The 24616-nt window shown below is 34.8% G+C and overlaps 2 protein-coding genes across 4 annotated transcripts; one reads left to right on the plus strand and one right to left on the minus strand.

Moving 5' to 3' along the window:
• On the plus strand, nucleotides 228–20380 carry LOC109335827 (alpha-N-acetylglucosaminidase). Of its 3 annotated transcripts, XM_019572038.1 has the most exons (19): nucleotides 228–539; nucleotides 1264–1337; nucleotides 2627–2835; nucleotides 3378–3499; nucleotides 3961–4046; nucleotides 4804–4898; nucleotides 5109–5190; nucleotides 6244–6350; nucleotides 6488–6518; nucleotides 7183–7300; nucleotides 7912–7962; nucleotides 8766–8875; nucleotides 8977–9079; nucleotides 9506–9604; nucleotides 10871–10981; nucleotides 11453–11697; nucleotides 12949–13186; nucleotides 19771–19849; nucleotides 19941–20380. In XM_019572038.1, exons 1-19 carry the CDS (start codon nucleotides 330–332, stop codon nucleotides 20177–20179), a joined length of 2409 nt encoding a protein of 802 aa, XP_019427583.1. In that variant the 5' UTR covers nucleotides 228–329; the 3' UTR covers nucleotides 20180–20380. The 3 variants fall into 3 exon arrangements, with proteins under 3 accessions (XP_019427583.1, XP_019427591.1, XP_019427600.1); XM_019572055.1 differs by lacking the exon at nucleotides 2627–2835 and having other exon boundaries at nucleotides 428–539; XM_019572046.1 differs by lacking the exons at nucleotides 6244–6350; nucleotides 6488–6518.
• LOC109328979 lies at nucleotides 23445–24240 on the minus strand. The gene is made up of 2 exons (XM_019562636.1): nucleotides 23889–24240; nucleotides 23445–23577 (listed from the first exon to the last, which is right to left on the minus strand). Exons 1-2 carry the CDS (start codon nucleotides 24205–24207, stop codon nucleotides 23561–23563), a joined length of 336 nt encoding a protein of 111 aa, XP_019418181.1. The 5' UTR covers nucleotides 24208–24240; the 3' UTR covers nucleotides 23445–23560.

Here is a 24616-nt window from a genome sequence, read left to right on the forward strand (position 1 = left end):
GGAGGTCCAAATGAGTCAGAAAACAGGAGAAATAAGTTAAATAAAACATGACCACTCTGACTTATTCCCTCATGTTCTTCAGTATAATGAAAGTAAAAAAATTAGGGGTTATATAGGTGTAGAAATATGAGAGATAGTTTGTATCATTTTGCTAAACTGAAGTTGTCCGTATAATTTACTTATAATATTATAATAACATCATTAACCCATAGTCATGATTATGAATTTAGAACCAGATAGAGACAAAGACAAACATGGATATCCTAAATGTTTTGTTTCTCAGTTCTCACGTTGATTCACAGTTACTTGTTCCTCTTTTGTGAAGAACAATGTTCAAATTCAAGTTTCAGTTTCTGGTTTTGATCCTAACCATTATAGTGCCCACTGCACTGTCTAAGTTTGAAGCCATAGAACCTTTGCTCAAGCGCTTGGATTCCAAAAAGGTTCCTCCATCAGTGCAAGAAGCAGCAGCAAAAGGGGTTCTGAAAAGATTGATTCCTACCCATTTGTCCAGTTTTGAGTTCAACATAGTTTCTAAGGTGTTTCCTCTTTTCCTTTCTCAGTTTTATGGTTTCAATTATATGTTTGACTTTATTTTATGGTTGCTTATTGGTTTGTTTTAATTAGTTTTTAGTTTCATAATTATGCTATGAAAGGGAAACAGTGATATATTTTGTTTCACTGGTTTGAAAGATGGAGTTTTTCGTCTGATTCTGCTGGTGTAGATGCAAGAAGAAAATTTTTGTGGAATCTTATACTTATTTTTATTTGGGTGGAGCTTTTCTCTCTTATAAATTTTATTTTTTAATTGTGGAGGTTGAACTTATATCTTGTTTTCTAAGCTCAAGACCAAGATTCTAAATCTGGGTTTGCGACCCGAAACCATATCGTGGCCACATTTTCCCATAATTGTTTGAAACGTCAAGGTTTTGGGAGTTTCCGAAACCGTGATTAGAACTGCAATTTAAAACCATTTTTGAGACTGACTAACTTCTTTATGCTGGCTTACTCTATATGAACTGATTGACAATTCAGATGAGCTATTTTGTTATATGACCTGATATGGCCAAATCATTGTGATTTGATATCACACTACAATTGCGGGGTGCTGTGGTTGCGGATGTCACTGCAACTGCAATGTTGCGGCATGTAGTCCACAATTTGATACAGTGCTATTCTTTTATCTGGCTAAAGTACTTAATGTTTGCATCTTCTGTTATTTTTTATGGTCTGATGTAAAAATATAACTTCTACAAATTTCAGGATGCCTGCGGTGGAGTCAGTTGCTTTCTAATAAACAATCACAACAAGTCAGGGAAATATGGGCCTGAGATTATGTACGTTCACTGAAATTTATGCTGAATAATATGACAATTATTTCCTTCTTATTCCTTATGAGTTCCGAGTTTTCTTTAAAACTATGAGATGCTTGGGTCACTTTTATTTTCAACTCCTTTTGGCTCCTCTTGCTTTTCATGTTATTAGAAGAATTTGACAAAATTTCATCCTAAAAGCTTGCTCTTGGGGTGGGTTGTCCAAGTCATTATAAATAATTCTTTACCTGTATTTTCAACCAATATGGGAATTACACTTAACACACACTCCTCACATCCAGGACTAGGCATCTAGAATGCAAAATTTGAAGGACTGAATATTTGCGTGTGGCCCAACATCAAGATAGGCTCTTGTATCATATTAGAATATCTAGACTTAACTCTACCCTAAAATCTAGCTCATGAGGAGAGGGTTGCCCAAGTCATGATAGTTTATAAGTAGTTCTGCACTTATATATTCAACCGATGTAGACTTACCATATGTATTTAAACTTGATTTTCATTGAGGAAATGATAATAAACATCTTTACAATGTTGTTTGGAAATCTTAAATTCATCAGCTGTATTTTGTTCTTAAATCACGCTGCAACAAATTCTAGCATATTTCGTAGAACTAAATAATGTGGTTTTTAATGTGGTGGTCCATTTTTACTTTCATTAGTTATCTCCTTATTTGGATATGATCGCTGATCAGTATCAAGATAGAATAGTTAGTACCAAGAAAAGGAAGAAGTTTTGTAAAGGTTGATGCTGATTTTAATCCTTATTGGACATTAATCTGAATAAGAAATGGCCAAGTCTCTCAACTAGCTAGACATATTCCCTTAAAGTGGGTTTCTGATAAAAAATCATCAAACTACTGCATAAGTGAGATTTTGTTTAACCTTGTTGAATTTTACTCTTTTCTCTTGCTGGTCCATGATACATGTTATAGTGCCATTATATGCTTCGGTGCCTGTCCATTTCTACGAACAACCTTCCTAAATTAAGATACCTTTAGACTTCTTGTGCAATGGAAGAACTTGCATGCAAGCCTTAATTGCTGAATGGAACTCAAGCATTAGAAAGCAAGCACTAGTACATCCTTCTCCTAACGATAGAGATCAGCTTAAGCTAATGTCACTTTCATGTAATTCCTCAAACAGCAAATTATTTCTGTAACGTGTTATTCAAGGAGCTAAAATTATATTAGATCATGCATTTATGGAATATTTTTTATTTAGAACATATCAAATAAAGGTTTTTCTTCCTCCTTCAGTATTATCTGACATTGTGATGTATATGTTTCTCAGCATTAGAGGAACAACAGCTGTTGAGATTGCATCTGGACTCCATTGGTATCTTAAGTATTGGTGTGGTGCTCATGTCTCATGGGATAAGACAGGTGGCATTCAAACAACTTCAATCCCTAAGCCAGGGTCCCTACCCCTTTTGAAAGATGAGGTTCTGATTAAACGGCCGGTTCCCTGGAACTATTACCAAAATGTTGTGACTTCTAGCTGTGAGTTCTAAAATCAGCTTTCCATAAAACGGCACATTTCTCACATATTTTTATGTACACTGCAAATTGAAAATTCAAAGTGATGTAGTTCAATAGTCGATGAGCCTTAATGCTTAAACCTTTATCTCGAAAAGGAGGATATTCTTGGTACTCAATCATTCTGAAGCAAGTTAATTAACTTTGGTAAATGGTAAGTTTTTAACCAAGTCCTAGGCTTGATTTAGAAGGGGAATAATCAACATGCAAAAATCAAAATTGAGTATGTTTTCAAGGTCAGAATCAGATAGGTAGCATATAATGATGTCTGTAAGAAGATCTGAACCCCCTCCCCTCCAAAACAAAAGCACATAATCCTGTAAAAAGAATTCACAAAAGCAAAATTAGGAAGCTAAACTTTAAGGTATTGCTAACTGTCCTTAGACTATACCAAAAGTATTCCGGGTCATAAGGGAAATATTATTAGGCACCATACATCTCTGGGATACAATTTGTTGCTTCATTGTGTAAGGTTATATAATAACGTTTTTCTTGGTTCTTTACAGATTCTTATGTGTGGTGGGACTGGGAAAGGTGGGAAAAAGAGGTAGATTGGATGGCACTTCAGGGGGTGAACCTACCCTTGGCATTTACTGGGCAGGAAGCAATCTGGCAAAAGGTTTTCAAGGTAAAGTGCTTTATACGTTTCTGTATCAGGTAAAGTTTGGTTTAAGATAAATGAATTCCTTAGTTGATGACATTTACCTTGTTAAAGATTGGTTCACAGAAAAAGAGATATGAAAACATTTTTATATTAACTGCTTTACATCGCTCCCCCCAATCGGATAACGAGCTACTTATTATAGACGAGAGGATACAAATTCATTATTTCTTATCTTGTCATTAATAGTGTTCTTTAAAATGAAGGTTTGTCACATACATTAGTTTTTGTTTCTTTTTCTCATGTCTTATCTTTCTATTTCTAACTTCTGCATACCATGTTGCTGTTAGAATCCTTACCTGATCAGGTGCCAATTTTAGATGCATTGCTTCATTCTGACCAGTGTCATTTATACTCATAAAGTAAGCATATACTTAATCATTCTTTTCACTTTCAATAGCAATTTGACTAGTAACTTCAAACTGTAGGACTTCAACATTAGTTCAGAAGACTTGAATAATTTCTTTGGCGGACCTGCTTTCCTTGCTTGGGCTCGCATGGGAAATTTACATGGGTAGGTAAAGGCAGTATTCAAACCTTGCTGTTGATTTGTGATCTGTACAGAAAGCCGAGAAAATGGTCTTGCGAATAGTGCAATCTTGTGATTCATGTTGATTATTCATTCATATTTCATTTCATAGAAAGGAGGGTAGTCCATCTTGAACAGTTTATACAATGAAAAATATCATAAAAATTATAATACTTAGAGAGAAAGAATAAACAAGAAAAAATGTTTTCCTATCATTTGAAAATACGTGATTGCAGAATGTTAGCTAAAAATAGTATTATTTTTCCCAATTACAGTTTCATTCCAATGTAGAGTGTTAGCTGAAAATAGTATCATGTCAAAGTTGATAGAACATTATGGCGTCATTCGATCCATGTAGTCGACCACACCTAGTAGGATAAAGGCTTGATTGTTATTGTGAGACTTTGATTATTGTTTTCCAAACTTTTTTGACGATTTACAGTATATAGGTGACCTTACAGATGAGACAATCACTGTGCCTATAGTAATGTGGTCTTTCTATTAGGAGGTATAATTCAATATAAATAAATCTTTTTTCTTTCATTACATGATCCACATGGTAGTATTAGTAGTTGACTAGTAGTTAGTACTAACTCTTTTCGATCTCTATCTATCTTTTTATATTATTAATGGTGTGTGCAGGATATCATTCAATCTTTTGCATTCTCTGATTGTTTAGGATAAAAAGGAATTGTTATCTAATCATGTGATACGGTTTCTAATGAGATCTATCTTTTCACAGTTGGGGTGGGCCTTTATCTCAAAATTGGTTAGATCAACAATTGGTCTTACAGAAACAGATAATATCTCGAATGCTGGAGCTAGGCATGACACCAGGTATACTTTCATAGTACATATAGATTTCTTTACATAAGATTCATTTTGTTGATTCAAACACATATACCTATCTCTATCTGTTTTGTGATTTTCGGTAGAGAATCTACATTTACAAAGGGGAAACAATTTGAGTCTCAAAGTTCTCCGCTACATTTTCTAAATTTAATACTGCCATATAACATTGAGTTTTTTGTTTCTTTTTTATTCTAGTGCTGCCATCCTTCGCTGGAAATGTTCCAGCTGCTTTGGCAATAATATTCCCTAAAGCAAAAATAACTAGACTTGGTGACTGGTATGTCACTTCTCTTTTATAAGCTTACTCATTTCCCAAGAAAGTTGTTTTTTATGTTGCTTTTGTGCAGTGATCATTGCAAGACTTTTGTATGACCTAGTTTAAAAGTTCCAAACAAGTGTGCAATGTTTTATCATTTTTTGCTAACTTGCAATATAGTTGATTCCCAATAATCAGACAATACACTAAAGAATTAAGTATTTCTCAGCTACGGGCCACTTGGCTACTAAAGAAAAGCAGCTAGTTCGAAGATCTGTTCGAAGATCAGCTAAACACTAAGTCTGGAATCGACTTAAAACGAAACTAAAGGCATGGAAGAGGTAAAAAAAGTGATAAAGAAAGGTATAAATAAAGTGATAAGGCTGAAAGATAAAGGATAATGAAATGTAAAAGCTTATGTTTAATTCATTGTTTTTTATAATTGAGTTCACAATAGCTTTTTATAGAGCCTAAAGCTATCTATTATCCCCCAGAAAACTGTTTGTCACGTTTCCCGATTTCTATCATTGTGGAATTATCACCAACTATAAGAGTGATGGTGACTGCCAAATCAGTTAAGTTCCTTTAGAGACCAAATACATTGCATCAGTTAGCTGAACAATTAATCCCCTAGCTGATTGCTTCAACCTCATCCTTATGTTAATGGAAGATGGTTACCGCTCAGTTTCTGAGTGTCTTATGTAATCTTCCTCAATCATTTTTTCTACTTCAAACATAATTTAACTTGCGGCATTCACATGCTTTATCCACTCCTTCCAGCACCAAATTCCTTCTAGATTCTCATTGACATGTGGAACCCACTTCCTCGCTAGGCAGAGGCCCTATATTCAGGTGGGGCAATAAACTGGAACAGGCAGCAGCTGCTAACACGGTCTGCCTTGCTATCATAACTTTGGCTATTTAGCCGAGCTTGAAATTTGTGTTGTTAATAATTAGTAATTTGTATGCTTTGGATTTATTGCAAACATTCCAGTTTAGAACTTCTTTGGGAGTTTAAAACTTCAATTCTCTATGTATTTATCATCTGAAGTGTTTCATTGTTATTCCTTCAAGGAACACTGTTGACGGTGATCCTCGTTGGTGTTGTACATACCTGCTAGATCCCTCTGACCCTCTATTTGTTGAAATCGGGGAAGCTTTCATCAAGAAACAAATAAAAGGTCTGCCTAATCTCTCTTATGTAATCTTCCTCAATCTTATTTTCTACTTCTCTTGTGTATTTCCTCCCTCCTTTTCCTGCTCGCATTATGTCAGTTTTACATATTTTCTGTAACTTATTTTTTATTTTTTTGTACAGAATACGGGGATGTTACAGACATTTACAACTGGTAGATTGACTTATCCTCCATACTTTACATCCTTCTTTTCTTTGTCGATTTGGTTGCAAGTTGGTGATTTACCATATTAATCTATCAATCCATCCTTTTCTAGTTAGGATTTTCTTTAAGGGCATACAGAGTCATAAATGAGTTGGCATGCTGCTCATTTGTTAATAAAACTATACTGGCCTGAACCACATAATTACATTATTATTCCTGGAATGGAGTGAGCTTTCATGCTTGATTGCTTTGGGTTGCTGTCAGGACCTGTAGGGTGAATGTTAGGACCAAGGAGTTTGAAAGCCCAATGACAAAATTCAATTATGCGCCTAGCACAACTAACTCATGGCCAATGTATATTTTCTATAACTAGAAGGGTTAAGAAGGGAAATGCACAAGGATAAGCTGTTGCCTGAGTTAATTAGAGGAGGGGCTTGTCATGTGTAAGCCTCCTTATAGTGGGGTGAAGAGGCTCGTGGGAGCTAGTTTTGCATTTTGCAGATTTTTCGGCTATGTGCTGGGCAGAGATGTTTTTCACTCTCTGAAGGAGCTAGGCTATGGGGATACATGGGTTTTCCTTCTGTTGTTCATTTTCCATAAAATACATAATTTTCCTTTATCTAATTTTGGTCGCTGACAGTTTCTGACATACATATTTTATATTTGATTGCAGTGACACATTTAATGAAAACACTCCACCTACCAATGATACGACATACATCTCAACTCTTGGAGCCGCTGTATATAAAGCAATGTCCAAAGGTGATAGCAATGCTGTGTGGTTAATGCAAGTATGCTTCAAAAGACTCTTGGATCTTTCCCATTCCTTTGTTATTCCTTTAATAACATGTATTCGTTAAAATCATATTATCTTTTTATTAACATCTCAGTTGATGCTTCACTTGTCTTTAGCAATCTCCTTCTTAATCAAATTTGTTCACGATACCTTATTATATATCTTTTTGATGTGTTATATTCTTAATCAAATTTGTTCACGATACCTTATTACCTTTTTATGATTGAAGTCAATTGCATTGTTTTTTATTCGAAAGAGGGAAATACAGGCAAAATTTTAAGAGGGTACATAAATATAATTTAGTTAACCAAAGTTTTATGAGAATGCATGCCTTTTCTAGACAAGAATTCTTAGACCTATGGATAATTTCAGTGATTTATAATTTTTTTTCTTCAACCCTCAATTTTTTTTCTTACTTTCTCAATGTAGAATTTTATTTTCCAGACAAATGATTGTATCTGTGTTTCTTCTGCTGTGAATGTTTTTTTATCTTGATTCTTTGCATTGTTGAGGAGTTACCATTATTTCCAGTACTTTTGGACAATATTTTGGTGCCATTTGTGATGAGCAGTGATTTGTTGCTGAAAAGTATCAGTGAATTTGCAGGGCTGGCTATTCTACTCCGACTCGTCATTTTGGAAGCCACCTCAAATGAAAGTATGGAGTCCTTAAACGAACAAGATATTTTCTGTATTCTTAGTATTTATGATTTTTTTTAATTTTCAGCCACTAGTTAGATTATGGAACCTGTAGGTTTTAGAGAGAAAAAGGCTTATATTGTCTTATTGATTATTAAGTCATACGTATAAAATATAGTTAGAACTGGTTAAATATAACCAATTTGCTACATTATGAGAAAATAAAAAGCAAAACATGGAATAAAAACCATGAAAAAAACTACCTCAACATCTGAATCAGCGGATTTGGATTTTACTGTGACATATCTTTCTAAAATTCTTAATAAACTTCGACACATCCCTTCAAATTGGTGCATAGATATCCATCTTATGTAGTTTGGGCTACTTATTTATTATTAGATTGTGGGATTTCTTTTTATAGTTCAGAGTTTTTAATTTGAGATTATTTTGTTACAGAATTTTTATGCTGTTGTGGATTATCTTATTCCAGCTTGAAATAAGATTAAATTTTTATTATGTTTGTCTTTAGTGGGTCTATAAACAGGTCTTCTGTGTAAATATTTATACAAATTGGATTATCAATGAATATTGATTTCCCAAATTCAAATAGTATTTGAAACTTGAGCCTAAGGAGCGTTCCACTGTATAGGAGTACTCTTGGTTTATTCAGGGGAGTAGGATCCAAACTTATTCCTCAAACAACATTCTTTATGCAATGAATCTTTGTATAGCATCTATTTTCCTGAAACAGTCTACATACTAATGCTGTTTAATGCAAATGTCTCTTCTTACTTCGATTTTTCACTCTGATAATATTTGCAGGCACTTTTACATTCTGTTCCATTTGGGAAGATGATTGTCCTTGATCTATTTGCTGATGTTAAACCAATATGGAAAACATCCTTTCAGTTTTATGGTACTCCATATATCTGGTAACTAGCTATTGGTACCTCGGCCTATTAGTTCCTACAGATATATGATACTATGATGTTCTGAATGACAATTATGCTTTCTCAATCTTACTCTGGTTCAGGTGCATGCTACATAATTTTGGTGGTAATATTGAAATGTATGGTGTTTTGGATGCAATTTCTTCAGGGCCTGTTGATGCTCGTGTTAGTGCAAACTCAACAATGGTACTGCCTCCATTTCTAGTATCACACATGAATATACTGCTAATTATGATATAAGAAATAATATAGTTTATATATTGTTAGAAGCCTAAATGACAAAAGCAATGCTTATAAAACCTATCTTCATTATGCTTCCATGCATGTATCGTTAGTTAATGTTTTATCTTTTTTTCATTTCATTGGCATAAAATATCTTCAGATTTAAAGCACAAAAATATTTAGTAATAATGTATATGGTTTGTGACCTGGAGGTCATGGGTGCAAATCCTGAAAAGAACCTTTTTACTTGCAGTAAGGCTATGCGCATCTACCCTCCCTATATCTCATTAGGTGGGAGCTTCATGCACCAGGGTGTCCTTTTTTAATGTATACTTGTTTATAGCTCCTGCATTCTAAATTTGAACTTATTTTTGCTAACATTTTACGTAGGTAGGTGTTGGTATGTGCATGGAAGGAATAGAGCACAATCCTGTTGTTTATGAGCTAATGCCTGAAATGGCATTTCGTGATGACAAAGTTCAAGTCCTGGTAATTATTATTTTAGATATTTACTTATACTACAAGTGTCAAAATTAGTATTTACTAGTTTGTTTCACATTCTTATCATTGGTTGTGTTATACATGTTATAGATATACTACTAGTATTAAAAGAAAAATGATGTGTGTCAGCATAGGGTACTAGCTTCAAGGTACTAGTCCTTTATTAAAATGCAGTTGAAACCTTGTTTTCAGTTCATCATGTTTCACTAATTTAACCTACTTAGATGTAAGACTCGCCTGAATGAAGTTTCAGGTAGATTGTAAGACAAAATGTATCACAGCCCAAACATTCAAAGCAAGTTTCTCCTCCGGTATTGCAGTAGCTGATTTCTTTCACATGACATTTGCTGATATATTCTGATGACATCATATATGGGACATTATATCTCAACCGTGCATTTATAACATAAACTTATTAATAAGAAATTCTTCTTGGTTTTTAGTTATGATTGGATCTCATGAATGTCCCTAGGAGATGTAGCAAAGAATATGTACTTCCAGTTTGGAGAATAATATTGGGCTTTTGCAAAAACTTAAGCTTTTATAAAGGGAAGTGTTGAAATATGGATAATAAAAAGCATGGCACATATCAATTTAATATGCAAAATCAAACTTCTTAGCAATCCAACATAGTGGGAGAGAAAGACATAACTTTGTTGAGATAATATTGTTGTTTTCTCACTCTCTTTTTTCCAGAAAATATTCGAAGTATCTTAGTCATCCCCAATCAAGGGTTACTACTTAATCAGAAGTCTAAATCTCCACAATATTTCTATTTTCGTAGCACCCAAACCCAGACAATGGTCCTTATGTTCTCAAAACTATGTTTATAATTAAACGTATCCTGGTACCTGGGGAAATGATAATATATGTGCTTCACTAAAAAATGTGTAGAATGCATATTTGTATTTGAAATAAAAAAATAAGTTTAGGAAAACTACACGATAACATGGTACTTGCCTACTTGGGTAGCAAGGAATAATGATATGATCGCACATTGGCACTTGCTTAGATGATTTGATCCTATGCATAAGGTCAATGCAATGTCAAGTACTATATTTTTCCATCTCTGATCTTATTTTCCCATTTTTGTCTTACAATATGTATGTATATGGGTGGGAATCAGGCTACATTGTAGCAACTAAGTTTGTTATGAACACTTGAAGACATAATCGGGCATCATGATTGTTGTAATCCAATTGTGTGTGTATCATTGAAACCTTGTTGGTGGACTGAACTTTATTTCTCTTGCAGGAATGGCTAAAGAGTTATTCTCGTAGACGATATGGCAAAGCAGATCATCAAGTTGAGGCAGCTTGGGAGATTCTTTATCATACCATTTACAATTGTACTGATGGGATTGCAGTATGTATTTTATTGTCTGTCATTCTAGTTTATAGATTTGATTGTGTACCCTTTAGATTCATCTTGTTTATTACCTGCACTTTATACTTAATGAAATGTTTTACACATCTTAGCAATGACACTTTTGTTTCTCTTCTCTGGGTTATTAGAGAGACAGGGTAGATTATTTTTAGGCAGAGACTAAGCTTCTTTTCTTCAAAAATTGTATTGGAGATTATTGAAACAAATTTTCGCTTATGAGGACATGTCAATAAAATAGAAACAGGTCATTGGGCATTATATATGTTGGACACTGTCTCATATTTAAAAAAAAATATCGTCTACCGGGAGTTATATATTCTGTAATTATGCTTCGGATTAAATTTCTATTTTCTTTGATTTTGTTATACATGTTGCATTTCCTATTTCTGAGATCTGCATCTTGGCCTGAATAGTGAATACTGATTGAAACAACTCTTCACTTTACCACAGGACCATAACCATGATTATATTGTAGTGTTTCCCGACTGGGACCCAACTACAAATTTTAAGTCTGGCATACCAGATCACCAAAAGAAGATTGAATTCTTGCCACCTGGAAGTAGACGATACCTATTCCAGGAAACACCGTCTGAGATGCCAAAGGTTCATTTGTGGTATTCCCCTGATGATGTAATCAAAGCATTACAACTATTCCTTGCTGGTGGGAAGAATTTTGCTGGAAGCCTCACATATAGGTAATTTATTGTACTTAATATATGTTAAATGTTTTTATGCATTAATCATGTTTCAATTACCATGAAGCATATTATCCATAATAAATTGTTCATTGTAATAAATTACCTAGTTTCCAGTTAAATTCCCTGTTCTTCTGCAGTTCCTTATAGCCTGTAGGCACCCATCTCCATACTTGATTGAGGTAGACATGTTCTCTTCATAGTAGGGATGGAAATGAGCCGAACCGAGTGAAATCAAATTTCAGCTAATAAGGATTTTCTCCGCTCGAAACTCGACTCGAGCTATGTTCCAGCTCGAATTCGGCTCGATTGAAGTTGACGAACTGTTCCATTCAAATTGGTGGTTGGGTTTGTCAAGAGTTCATGAACTAGTTAAACTCATTAGCTCGATTGGTTCAGTTCGTCAGCTCGGGTGATGATTATTTATTCAATATATATAAAATTAAAGATGCATATACATACACGCATAAATATATAAAATATATATTTACATATATATATATTCATGAATCTAACGAGTCGAACTGTATTTGGATCAAGTTCAACTTGTTTATTTAATGAGCTTAATTTTTAGCTCAAGTTCGACTCGTTTGGTTCATGAACCAAGTTTATCGAGCTAAATAACAAGTTGAGTTTCGAACAAATATCGAGTTGGTTCGGTTTATTGCCAGCCGTATTTCGTAGTAACATTCCTGGTTTTTTTATTTCCCGTTTAAACAATTGATACAAGATTCATTCTTTTAAATGAAGTCAATTGTGACTAGCCCCTGGCTCATCATTATGAGTAGTAGTCAGGACAACAATTTACCATCTATTGTTTGATGAAATGCTACTTCAGACATCAAATTTTAAGCATCCTGAAAAAGCGATATGGTTGTGTATATATGTTATGCTACAAAAATGGCTTGTCAATTTCCAAGAAATAAGAATTTCTGAGTATAGAATAAAAGAACATACACTCACATGTTCTTGTCTTGAGGTACAACAAAATGATGTATGTGCTACTCTAAGGAATCAAACATGCACTTTTCAGTTGATATATACAAACATTAAAGTCCATGTAATTTAAGGTTAATCACTTCTGAGGGATGGATGGGTTGAAATACCGAGAGTTGGATAAAAAAAGGTAAGAAATACCAATCATATAACATTAATGTGTGAAACAATAATAGAAAATGGATTGGTAAACTGAATGGATTAATAAAATAATTGAGAATCTGTTGATCAAAAGCTCTGTTGTCTTTTTGACAGGTATGACCTGGTTGACTTAACGCGGCAAGTACTGTCGAAGTTGGCAAACCAAGTATACATCAATGCAGTTACTTCTTTTCAGAAGAAGGATATCGATGCTTTGCGCTCTCACAGCAATAATTTACTTCAACTGATCAAGGATATTGATGTACTGCTAGCTTCTGATGATAACCTCCTAGTTGGAACATGGCTTGAAAGTGCTAAGAAACTGGCAGTGACTGCAAGTGAGATAAAGCAGGTAAGAACTGGTTTCATGAAGCCATTTCCCATTATTAAAAAGAATCATTACAATTTTCCTTATCTAGCATGTCCAATATTAGCTATTTTTGTTTTGTTTTTAGATGTACGGTAAAGGCAATCTTTGGCCAACTTTCTCGTCAAGCAAGGCATATTAACTTCCCTAAGGGTTAGTTAGTCCAAGGTTCGAACCCAAATAGTCTAGGAAATCCACAAACCTGAATTATAAGATAGTTAGATAGTGGTTTGATTACTATATTTTTTTCTCTCAGATCATCAGTTAGTGTGCTAAGCTATCAACAGGATTGCCCGTTAAGAAGTTTCATGACCTCACTAGGAAGCCGAGGATGTTTGATATCCATTCACGAGCTTCGTCTCACATCAATTATGGATGTGTTGAACTGTCTCTGCTGATTGTGTTGGAAATAGTGATAGAATTGTATTAGAAATATTAGATCATTAAACAGCACCTATTGAAAAGAAAATGGTTTTATTATCATCAGTGCTTGATTCTATTTCTTCCTCTCATTCTCTCTCAACCTAAACTCTTTCTTCCCAAAATCTACCCTTCCAAAGTGTTAGGGTTGAGGTTAAGGAACCCAAAAGTGGATATGTTGCAATGGGAATTATGTATTTAAGTAAAAGGTTTATCTACTTATTTCCTCTCCATAACATTTCCTTTTTTGGTACCTTAAACTTAAGGCCAAGGATTACAAAACCCTATATACAATACAAGTTCATCAGGCATTGAAAATTTTGGATAATAGAAAATGGTTTTCATTCCTATTTATTCTTCTGCGAAATGTAAGATGTACTCCCTCTGTCACTATTTATGTCATCTTTTAGTATTTTAGTCACTTTTCAGAACTCACAAGAGCTGCAACCTATTTATAATTCACTTTATAAAATCTAGGTAGAATTTATTAATATAGAGAAAAAAATGTACTCTCTGACAGTGTATGGTTTTTATACACTGTCAGTGCATCATTTATCATTCATATGTTTAATCATCGTTGACTCTTTAAAAAAAGTAATACAAATGACTGGTAAATGATGTACCAACTTATGTATAAATCTTTACACTGATAGAGCATAGATATTATACTCAATAATATATACCAAATATAACTCTCCATAATTTTGATGTATATTATTTATTAATCCTTTGATAAGGCTCATACTAGACCAAGGGTTACCAATGTATATAAAAGGGGAAAGAGGAAAGTTTGGTTAGAATAACAAACTTTCCTTTTCTACCCTTGGGTAGTTAAGTCAGTTAGAAAGGCATTACTATAAATAGAATTATTTTAGGGGGAAAATCAATTTTGAGTTGTTAACCAACTGATTGTGGAATCAGTGGAGTAGGATCGAGGGATCCTTCATTCTTCTTGAAATCTTGTAATTCTTCTCTCATTCTTATCTCAAATTCAATAAAATTTCCTAGAACCTTAGCAGAATCAATTTGATTTTGAGTTAGGAGAATTTCCCTTTAAATTCCTTCTAATTTTCTATCTCTATAGATACCAGTGTCTATCACTGGTATCAGAGCACCATTATGGTGCATGTGGATCGCAACCACCAACGCTGCGTTAGGGTTTCATCGTATGGTTTCTACTCGAAGTATGGCCAAGGAGAATGATAGTGGAATGCAAGAAAAGGATGAATTGCGCCAAGAAAGAGAAGAGATATGCAAGAGGATGGAACTAAATGAGGCACGCACCAAGAAACTTGAAGATTTGATGACTGCCATAGCAACGAAACTGGGAGTTACTCCAGAGGAGCATTCGTTGGGGGAAGGCAGCGAAAACGAAGAAGAGGTGGATAGCCACAATCAAGGTCCTAGCCATGATAGGCGGAAGAAATTGGAGATACCTATCTTCATGGGAGAGGATGCTTATGGTTTGGTGCAGAAGCTGAAAAGGTATTTCTCTCTACGTTCTATTTCTGAAACTGAAAAAATGAGAGATACTATGGTGGCTTTGGAGGGGAAAGCCCTTAGTTGGTATCAATAGTGGGAAGGTTGTAATCCCTACCCTACTTGGGAGAGTTTCAAATTGGTTGTAGTAAGAAGGTTCCAGCCAACCATGGCTCAAAACCCCTTTGAATTACTCCTATCTCTAGAGCAAGAAGGGGGAGTAGAAGCGTATGTAGAGAAGTTTGAAAATTTTACAGGGGCCTTAAGGGGAATCAATCAGGACTTTGTTAGGGGGTATTCTTGAATGGGCTAGAGGAAGAGATACAGATGGAAGTAAGGTTGTATGAGTTAAAGACTCTATGAGAGTTGATTCAGAAAGCCATTTTGATTGAGCAGAGGAACATGGTGGTGAACAGAAGGAATCAATCTGGGTATTCAAGGTCTTTTGGCTCAACCAAAACTAATTCCTATAGCAAGGTGGTCACATTAGAGCCCTCTGCTCCTAATAGCTATAGGAAGGAAGGTTCCTCTATATGGAGTGTGGCTGCACCCCTCAAGAACAATCAAGAAATGGGTAGTTCTAAGACTGGTGGAGACTATAGAAGATTGACTAGTGCTGAGATGAAGGATAAGAGGGAGAACGGGCTTTGCTTTAGGTGTGATGAACCCTTTTCCAGAGATCATAGGTACAAAAATAAGCAGTTGTAGATGCTTCTTATGGCTGATGAGGAAGAAGCTGAAGGAGAAGGAGAAGTGGACCCTGAGGTTGAAATCTTTAACTCATTATAGCTCTCTTTGTATTCTATGAAGGGGTTTACATCCACCAAGTCCTGGAAAATTGGAGGTATATTGGGAGGGCACCCTGTGATGAAACTAATTGATTGTGGAGTATCACATAACTTCATATCAAGGGATCTGGTAGAGAAGTTATAGTTACCTATGGAGGATACCAAAGCCTATGCGGTGGAGGTAGGGGATGGACACCATATTACTTGTAGAGGGAGGTGTCCACAACTCAGTCTGAGGATGCAACACTTAGAGGTAACCCAATTTTTTTACTTATTTGCTTTAAGAGGAGTAGATTTGGTTTTGGGATTGGAATGACTAGCAAGCCTTGGTGAAATACAGGCTGATTTTGGTAGGATGACACTGACCATGAGGAAAGAGGATGCAGTGGTTACCCTCAAGGGGGATCCTGCTTTGACTAGAACAAAATTATCCCTAGGAGCTTTCATGCAAATGTTGCTGAATGAGGGAGAAGGACTGTTGCTCCAGTGTGAATCACCTGACGCAGTAAGTCCAGAAAGGGTGGTTCCTCCAAGGATAGAAGACGTTTTGCAGCAGCATACAAAGGTGTTCCAAGACATCAAAGGGTTACCTCCATCTAGGAGCCATGATCATGCCATACACCTAAAGGATGAGACTGAAATACCCAATCTCAAGCCTTATAGATGTCCATACTATCAAAATCTGTGATAGAAAGGTTGATAGCTGAAATGCTGGAAGATGGGGTGATTAGACCCAGTATAAGCCCCTACTCTAGTCCTATCATATTAGTAAGAAAGAAGGATGGGGGTGGAAGTTGTGTGGATTACAGAGCACTCAACAGAATCACTATTCCTAATAAGTTTCCTATTCCCTTGATTGAGGAGTTACTGGATGAGCTAGGGGGTGCAAGGGTGTTTTCCAAGCTAGACTTGAAGTCAGGCTACCATTAGATAAGAATGAGGCCAGAGGATGTGGGAAAAACTGCTTTCAGAACTCATGAGGGCCACTATGAGTTCTTAGTCATGCCCTTTGGGCTGACTAATGCCCCATCCACCTTCCAATCTCTTATGAATGAGATTTTGAAGCCTTTTTTGAGGAAATTCACTCTGGTCTTCTTTGATGATATATTGGTGTACAGTTCTGATTTAGATTCACACATCAAACACTTAGGGGATGTCTTAACCCAGTTGGAACAGAACTCTCTACAAGCTAATAGGAAGAAGTGTAGTTTTGGCCAAGTTAGTATTGAATATTTGGGACATGTTATTTCAAAAGATGGGGTGGGTGCTGACATATCTAAGGTACAAGCTATGAAGACTTGGCCTCAACCAATCAATATTAAGAGCCTGGGAGGATTCCTTGGGTTAACAGGGTATTATAGGAGGTTTGTACAGAGTTATGGGAGGTTAGCCAAACCCTTGACTGATCTCCTCAAAAAAGACTCATTCACATGGACTCAAGATGCTACAATTGCTTTTGAGAGATTGAAGGTTGTCATGATAGAATTGCCTATGTTGGCTGCTCCTAATTCCAGCAAACAATTTGTGGTAGAAACTGATGCCTCTAGTAAAGGATTGAGGGCTATTTGATGCAGGAGGGTAGGCCCATAGCCTTTTGGAGTAAGGGATTGTCTTTGAAGGCCCAACAAAAGTCAGTCTATGAAAGAGAGTTAATGGCCCTTGTTCAAGCCATTCAGAAGTTGAGCCACTATCTTATGGTAAGACACTTCATCAACAAAACATATCAAAAAAGCTTAAAATTCCTAACTGACCAGAGGTTGTTTTCAGATGAACAATTCACGTGGGCAGTCAAGTTGGTAGGCTTGGATTTTGAGATCCAATACAAACCAGACAAGGAGAATTCTGCAGCAGATGCTTTGCCTAGGAGAATGATGTATTCAACTATTTCTATATTGAACAATGAGGAGGTGGATAATTGGATCCAAGAGCTACAGTTGGATCTTAAGTGGAAAAGGGTGACGCGAACATTAATTATTTGTCCTAAGGCTCATCCTGGTTTTGAACTAAGGAAGGGAGTTCTGTTCATAAGGATAGATTGGTGCTATCTAAGAGTTCCTCTCATTCTCTCAGAATGTCATGAGACTCCTATAGGTGGGCATTCAGGGTACTTCAGGACTTACAAGAAGGTTTCTAGTTTCTTATTCTGGGAGAGAATGAAGGTTGATATTAAGGCCTTTGTGGAGAATTGTGACACTTGCCAAAGGAATAAATACTCTACTTTAACTCCTGTAGGGCTGCTACAACCTCTACCTATCCCTCAACAGGTTTGGATGGACATCTCTATGGATTTCATAGGGGGGCTACCTAGGGTGAAGGGGAAGGACACTATTTATATGGTAGTGGACAAGCTTACAAAGTATGCACACTTCTTTGCTTTGGGGCACCCTTTCTCAGCAAAAGATGTGGCTGCTTTGTTCATAAAGGAAGTGGTTAAGTTGCATGGATTCCCTACTATCATTGTATCAGACAGAGACCCTATTTTCTTGAGCCAATTTTGGAAGGAACTGTTTAGGATGGCTGAGACTCAGCTGAAACTGAGTACCTCATACCATCCCCAAACAGATGGCCAAACTGAGGTGGCAAATAGATGTTTGGAGACTTATCTCAGATGTTTTGCAGGGCCTAAACCTAAACAATGGCTAGGATGGTTGCATTGGGCAGAATTTTGGTTCAACTCCAATTACAATGGTTCAGCAGGCATGACTCTCTTCAAGGTATTGTATGACAGAGAGATCCCTCTATTGATAAAGGCTGGGACTATTCCTTCAAGAGTAGAAGAAGTAAACAGGTTATATACTCTAAGGGATGACATTCTAGAAGAACTCAAAGGTAATTTGGCTAAAGCCCAAAATGTGATGAAACAGTATGCTGATAAGCATAGGAGGTCAATAGAGTTTGAGGTTGGTGATTGGATTTATCTTAAACTATAACCTTACAAGATGAGATCCCTAGGTTCTAGGCCTTATGCTAAGTTGGCTCCTATATATTATGGGCCTTATCAGGTGGTTAAAATGGTGGGGCCTGTAGCTTATCATCTGGAATTGCCTAAACATTCCAAGATCCATCCAGTTTTTCATGTGTCTCTGTTGAAGAAGGCATTAAAGCCACATCAACAACCTATATGAGTCTACTTGGGAATCAGCAACAACTCTATAAGATAGATTTCTCAACTTTCAACTTGAGGACAAGTTAAAACTTTTAGGGGGTATTGATAAGGCTCATACCAGACTAAGGGTTACCAATGTATATAAAAGGGGAAAGAGGAAAGTTTGGTTAGAATAACAAACTTTCCTTTTCTACCCTTAGGTAATTAAGTTAATTAGAAAGGCATTGCTATAAATAGAATTGTTTTATGAGGGAAAATCAGTTTTGAGTTGTTAACCAACTGATTGTGGAATCAGTGGAGTAGGATCGAGGGATCCTTCATTCTTCTTGAAATCTTGTAATTCTTCTCTCAAATTCTATAAAATTTCCTAGAACCCTAGCAGAATCAATTTGATTATGAGTTAGGGGCATTTCCCTTTAAATTCCTTCTACTTTTCTATCTCTATAGATACCAGTGTCTATCATTCTTACATGTTCCATTAAACTTTTCATTTCCCCTAATAATGAACAGGGCAATATTTTTTGGAACATGAACCGGGTAATTTTGGAATGTTAATGTTTTTTTTAAGTTGGAGAGTTAGAACTACTTTTACCTATTTTTATTAATATGTTTGAATTAGTTATAAGCGTGACAGAGCGTGTATATTCTTTGACTATGTAAATACAAGTCATACAACTTCAACTGTTATGAATACTTCTTATCTTGTTTACATATTAGAGTACAATAAAGTAATTAAATAAGGTTGTTTAATGGCATTATTTACCTTTTGTCTCTAGTATGAATGGAATGCTAGGACACAAGTGACCATGTGGTATGATACAAATGGAACCACTCAGAGCAAGCTCCATGACTATGGTAAAATACATCATTAAACTTTGTTATGCCTATCTCACTCTTAATTTTAAGGTTGACCCTCTTTTTTTGTTTCCCTATGGTCCCTTATAAGCTAACAAATTTTGGAGTGGGATTGTTGAAAACTACTATCTCCCAAGAGCTGCAACATATTTTAGTCACTTGTCAGAAAGCTTGAAGCAGAATAAGAAGTTCAACTTGGTTGAGTGGAGAAAACAATGGATTTCACATTCAAATAAATGGCAGGAAGGTAATGAGCTCTACCCTGTGAAAGCCAAAGGAGATGCTCTTGCAATCTCTCAAGCTCTCTATGAGAAGTATTTTGCAAACTAAGTCAGATAATAACATCATAAGGTTAGAGATTATCAATGCAGAGGACTATTTTATATCCTTTGATAATGTTGATAATCAAGTAATACCAAAGCTTTGTACTGCCAATGAAATTATCTCAAAAACCAATTTGCAGATAAATGTTCTGTGTTTCAACTGAATTATGATACAATTGCTATTTGCAATTTTTAAAGAGATTTGTTATGTGCAAACTAATAGCACATGTCCTCTAAGGACACATGTTAAAAAAAGGGGCAGCTCAATGACCTAATGGGGTTTGGGGAGGGTAGATGTACGCACATTTACATATTCTAAGGACATATGTTAAGGTATAAAAATATTCAAGTAAAGATATACTTTGGTCCTTCAAAATTTTAGCTTGTATCATTTTGATCCTTGAAATTTTGGAAAATCCGAAATAGTCCTCAAAGATATTGAATGTATGACAAATTAGTTATTTTTAGCATTTTTGTGACTAATTTTTGTGATGCTTAGTCTCTATCAAAAACTAATTTAACTTACATTTGCAATCTTTTAATACTAGTTTGGACTTTTACTTTTTATTTTAGGGATACAACTAGTTTACAAAAAGAAAGTAAATATTTACTCTAAAATTTACTAGTCATTCAAATTACTTAAAAATGACACCTTGGAGCAGTGTTGTTAAAATCGTACCGGTTATCAAACCGGTCAGGGTACTGGTATAGTGGTACAGTGGTTCAACTAGTGGTTCAGTAATTAAACCGCATGCCGGTTAAACCGAACATACCTACTTATATTTATATATATAAAAACCTACAACAAAAAATTCCAAATAGGTATATACTCAAATTTATAATCCATATTTATAATCTACTCAAAATTCACATAAATAAACAATTTTAAGTCTCCGACAAATTCAAAGTCTAAATTAAAAAACATATATCAATCCAAAAGTATCACTTAACAACTGCAAAATATAAATAAATGGCATAAGTTCACAACTCACTCTACAAAACAAATAAATTTGGAGTTTTAACATTTAACACCAAGGAGTCAAAGTTGTTTCATATGAATATTATACTTTTCTACCAAATCCTATCTCAGACAGTACTCCAAGATTACACAAATATCACTGAGATTATACACGAATGTTAGGGAACCAAAATGTGTAATCTAAGTATGTCTTGGAAGTATGTGTCTTGAAAAGGGTTGAAGAAGGGTTGGAAAGATGGGTTACCTTGTAATGGATTTTTAAGTTTTTTTTATAAAAAAAATATGTGTATAAACCGGCCGGTTTAGTAAAATACTGGCCGGTTTAGTAAAATACTGGCCGGTTCACTGGCTTTGACCAGTTTTGATCGATTTTTGACCGGTTTTGATATTTGGCCCGTTCAATACCTTTACCATACCGGTTAGGGGCCCGGTTCATCGGTTTTCCGGTTGAACCGGCCGGTACGATACGGTTTTTATAACTTGGAGTCATCTTTGCAAAGCAGAGAGGGTGATGGACTAAGTGAAGCCTAAAGAAGTTAAGAAATTTGCAGGTTATACAAAAAACAATCATGTTTATTTTCTTAAACTGAGCAGTTGAAAAATAGGATCCTTACAAGTTACAGTATAATCTTATTTGTGGCTACCATGCCATGAGGATTCTTGTAAGTTATGCTTCTTTAATCATCATCTATGTGGGGATTCTCTGCATTCTCATGTAGTCATAATATGAATGTCAAACTTGTGGATATTGCTGATTGTGGCAATGGTAAGAGATTGATAGAAAATCTACAAGGAGAATAAATAAAATGGAGGTTAATTCAATTTCTAGAGGAACGGGGAGAGTAGAATTGTGCCATACAACTTGAGGACGGATAGTAGATGCACTAAGACTTTTTTCCGAGTGGGGTTTTGGAGGAGAAAGAAGGAAAAGGAAGACTTTATTTAGGTCATAAAATATACATGTGAGATAAAACCTTTATTTTTTATTTTTTTCGTCCAAAACTCATCTTGCAAACAAATCCTGATAAATGTTGTGTCATCATAATAAAGTGTTTTAAATTGCATTTCACAATTACAACTATAATATGGTGATTTGGAAAGTCAAATTTCCAAAATTAAAGTAATATAATCACAACCACAATCATGCAATTTTAAGCATATAGGGCAAACATAAAAAGGATGGAATCATAATATTAAGTTGAAATAATCAGTTTTGAGTCAATTTCGGTCCCTACCTACAATGTTTTCTAGACCCATCCACACAGAATATTGATCAAACATAGATTATGGATGGAATCATAATATTCATTACATTATGTGTTAGGTAGACGTTACCCTACACATTTTCTTCCCACTTAGCCTGAAAATTCTAACTTGTGTCATCACCTTTTGCTTCAAAGGTAATAGCAGGGATTTGCTTGAAATATATTATTGTAAGAAACTTTATGTTACCTAAAATTGGAATGGGAGAAATAAATCAATGTCATATATTGATCTCAAGTTTCTTGTTATAAAGTAAAGTAATATTGTAAGCACAAATTAAAAACATTGTAAGCACAATTGATCAAACTTTGTTAACAATTACGATTGTTTCTACTACATACATATAGGTACTGGTATATTTTCTGCAAGGCTTGGCAAGTTTTGCGAACACAAAATTAAAGTTGAGTTTCATAATTATTGTACTTATTCAAGACAAGCTTGCAGATTAAGTGTGTGTATAGGGTGGAAGGGGTTGAGTTGGGGTGAGACTCTAAGGGTTAGTTTGAGAGTTGGATTTTGGAGGGGAAGGAAGAGAAAGGGAAGGCTTAGGAGACATAAAATACATTTGTGAGATGACTCCAAAGCCTTCCCTTCCCCTCCAAAATCTAACTCCCAAACTAACCCTAAAGAGTGATTTTTTTTTGTTAAGTTTTAAGGATAAAATTGTAATCTCAATATAATTAATAAGAATACAAGTGTCATTTCATTCTATATTTTCTTTCTTTTACATAACTTTTCTTTCCATTATTAAAGAGGGGTGTTGTTAGTCTTACCTTTCAGGAAGGCCTACCTTCACTAGTTTTGAGGCATTTGCTTTTTAGGAGGCAGATTAAGTGTGTGTATTTATTACCTTTGTGTGTTAGGTAGTTTTGAGCTAAACATGAACAAAATGAGATTAAAGTATAGTAAAATAAATGGCAGATAAAATAATATAATCATAGCAACTTTCAAACCTTAATTTCGTCCACATGATAAGATGTATTATTGAGGGTTTTAGTAAAGTTTACATTTGAGATATATATAGTTAGACAACATTAAGTTAATACACCAAATACATGCAAATTTATTTCATATATTACAAATCATCATAGAAGTTGTTATAATAGCCAGCATAAAATTAAGGACCCCATTTCTTCCCACTTTTAATCATGGCACAGTTATACCTGCAAAACAAAGAACATTCAATTAATACTAATGACATAATCAACCACATTTGATTTGATTCATAAAATAATAAGTGCAGATAACATTCATGCTCAAACAAAATTGATTAAATTAAACAATATAATATTTATACGCTAAATGTGAAGATTTATAAGCAGTCAATACGTCATCTATCATTCATTTTTATATTACCTTTTTTTGAAAAAATAATTATGATTAAATATTAACGGTGGATAATACAGTGATTGAATATAAAACTCATATATTATCACTGTATACATTATTTTCTCTAAATTAACTAATCTTATACCTCCACAATTGGTTCCAGAGGGTAATGGCTTTCCACATGTCTGAGCAACATAAACCACCTTATTTATATCAATAAACTGTAACACTGCTTGTGTTATGTGTTGACACACACATGGAAAATTTGCATTTTTTATAACATTGCAGCACCCTTCTGAAGGATTAAACTGTGGGAGAAATTTCTCTACATACATAGCACATTGTGTTACCAAACTTTGCATGTCACTATCACACTGGCCAACAACATTATGTTTGGGTCCATAAAATAGTAAAATTTCAATGATGACCAAAACCATGATGTTGGTGTTGGTTAACTTTGCCATTTTTATTTTATGATATGCTTTTTCTTCTGATTGATTTTAAGGTATGGAAGAGAGAGATATATAGTATTTTTTTGGTGAGTAATAAAAAGAGGGACGCATGCATTGCATTAGGATCATGAATATTGGATGATTTCATTTTTGTTTGTTGTAAATTGCTTCCTTTTGGGCTTAAAATGGAAAAGCATGTGAAAGAGTTCTTGTTGCTTATGGGAAATGGAACTCAAGTGGAGTAGTTTGGTTTTCAAGTTAAGATATATCATTCTATCAAATCCTCTTACAAACCAATTATTAATAAATAAAATATTGAATAGAAGATATTGGTACAAGGATATGTCGTTCAAAATTTATATTGAATAGAAGACATTTTCTATTAAAATTATTATTATTAGTAACACAATCATTCAATTAG

The sequence above is a fragment of the Lupinus angustifolius genome, chromosome LG02 (assembly GCF_001865875.1).
Source record: "Lupinus angustifolius cultivar Tanjil chromosome LG02, LupAngTanjil_v1.0, whole genome shotgun sequence".
Lineage (NCBI taxonomy): Eukaryota > Viridiplantae > Streptophyta > Magnoliopsida > Fabales > Fabaceae > Lupinus > Lupinus angustifolius.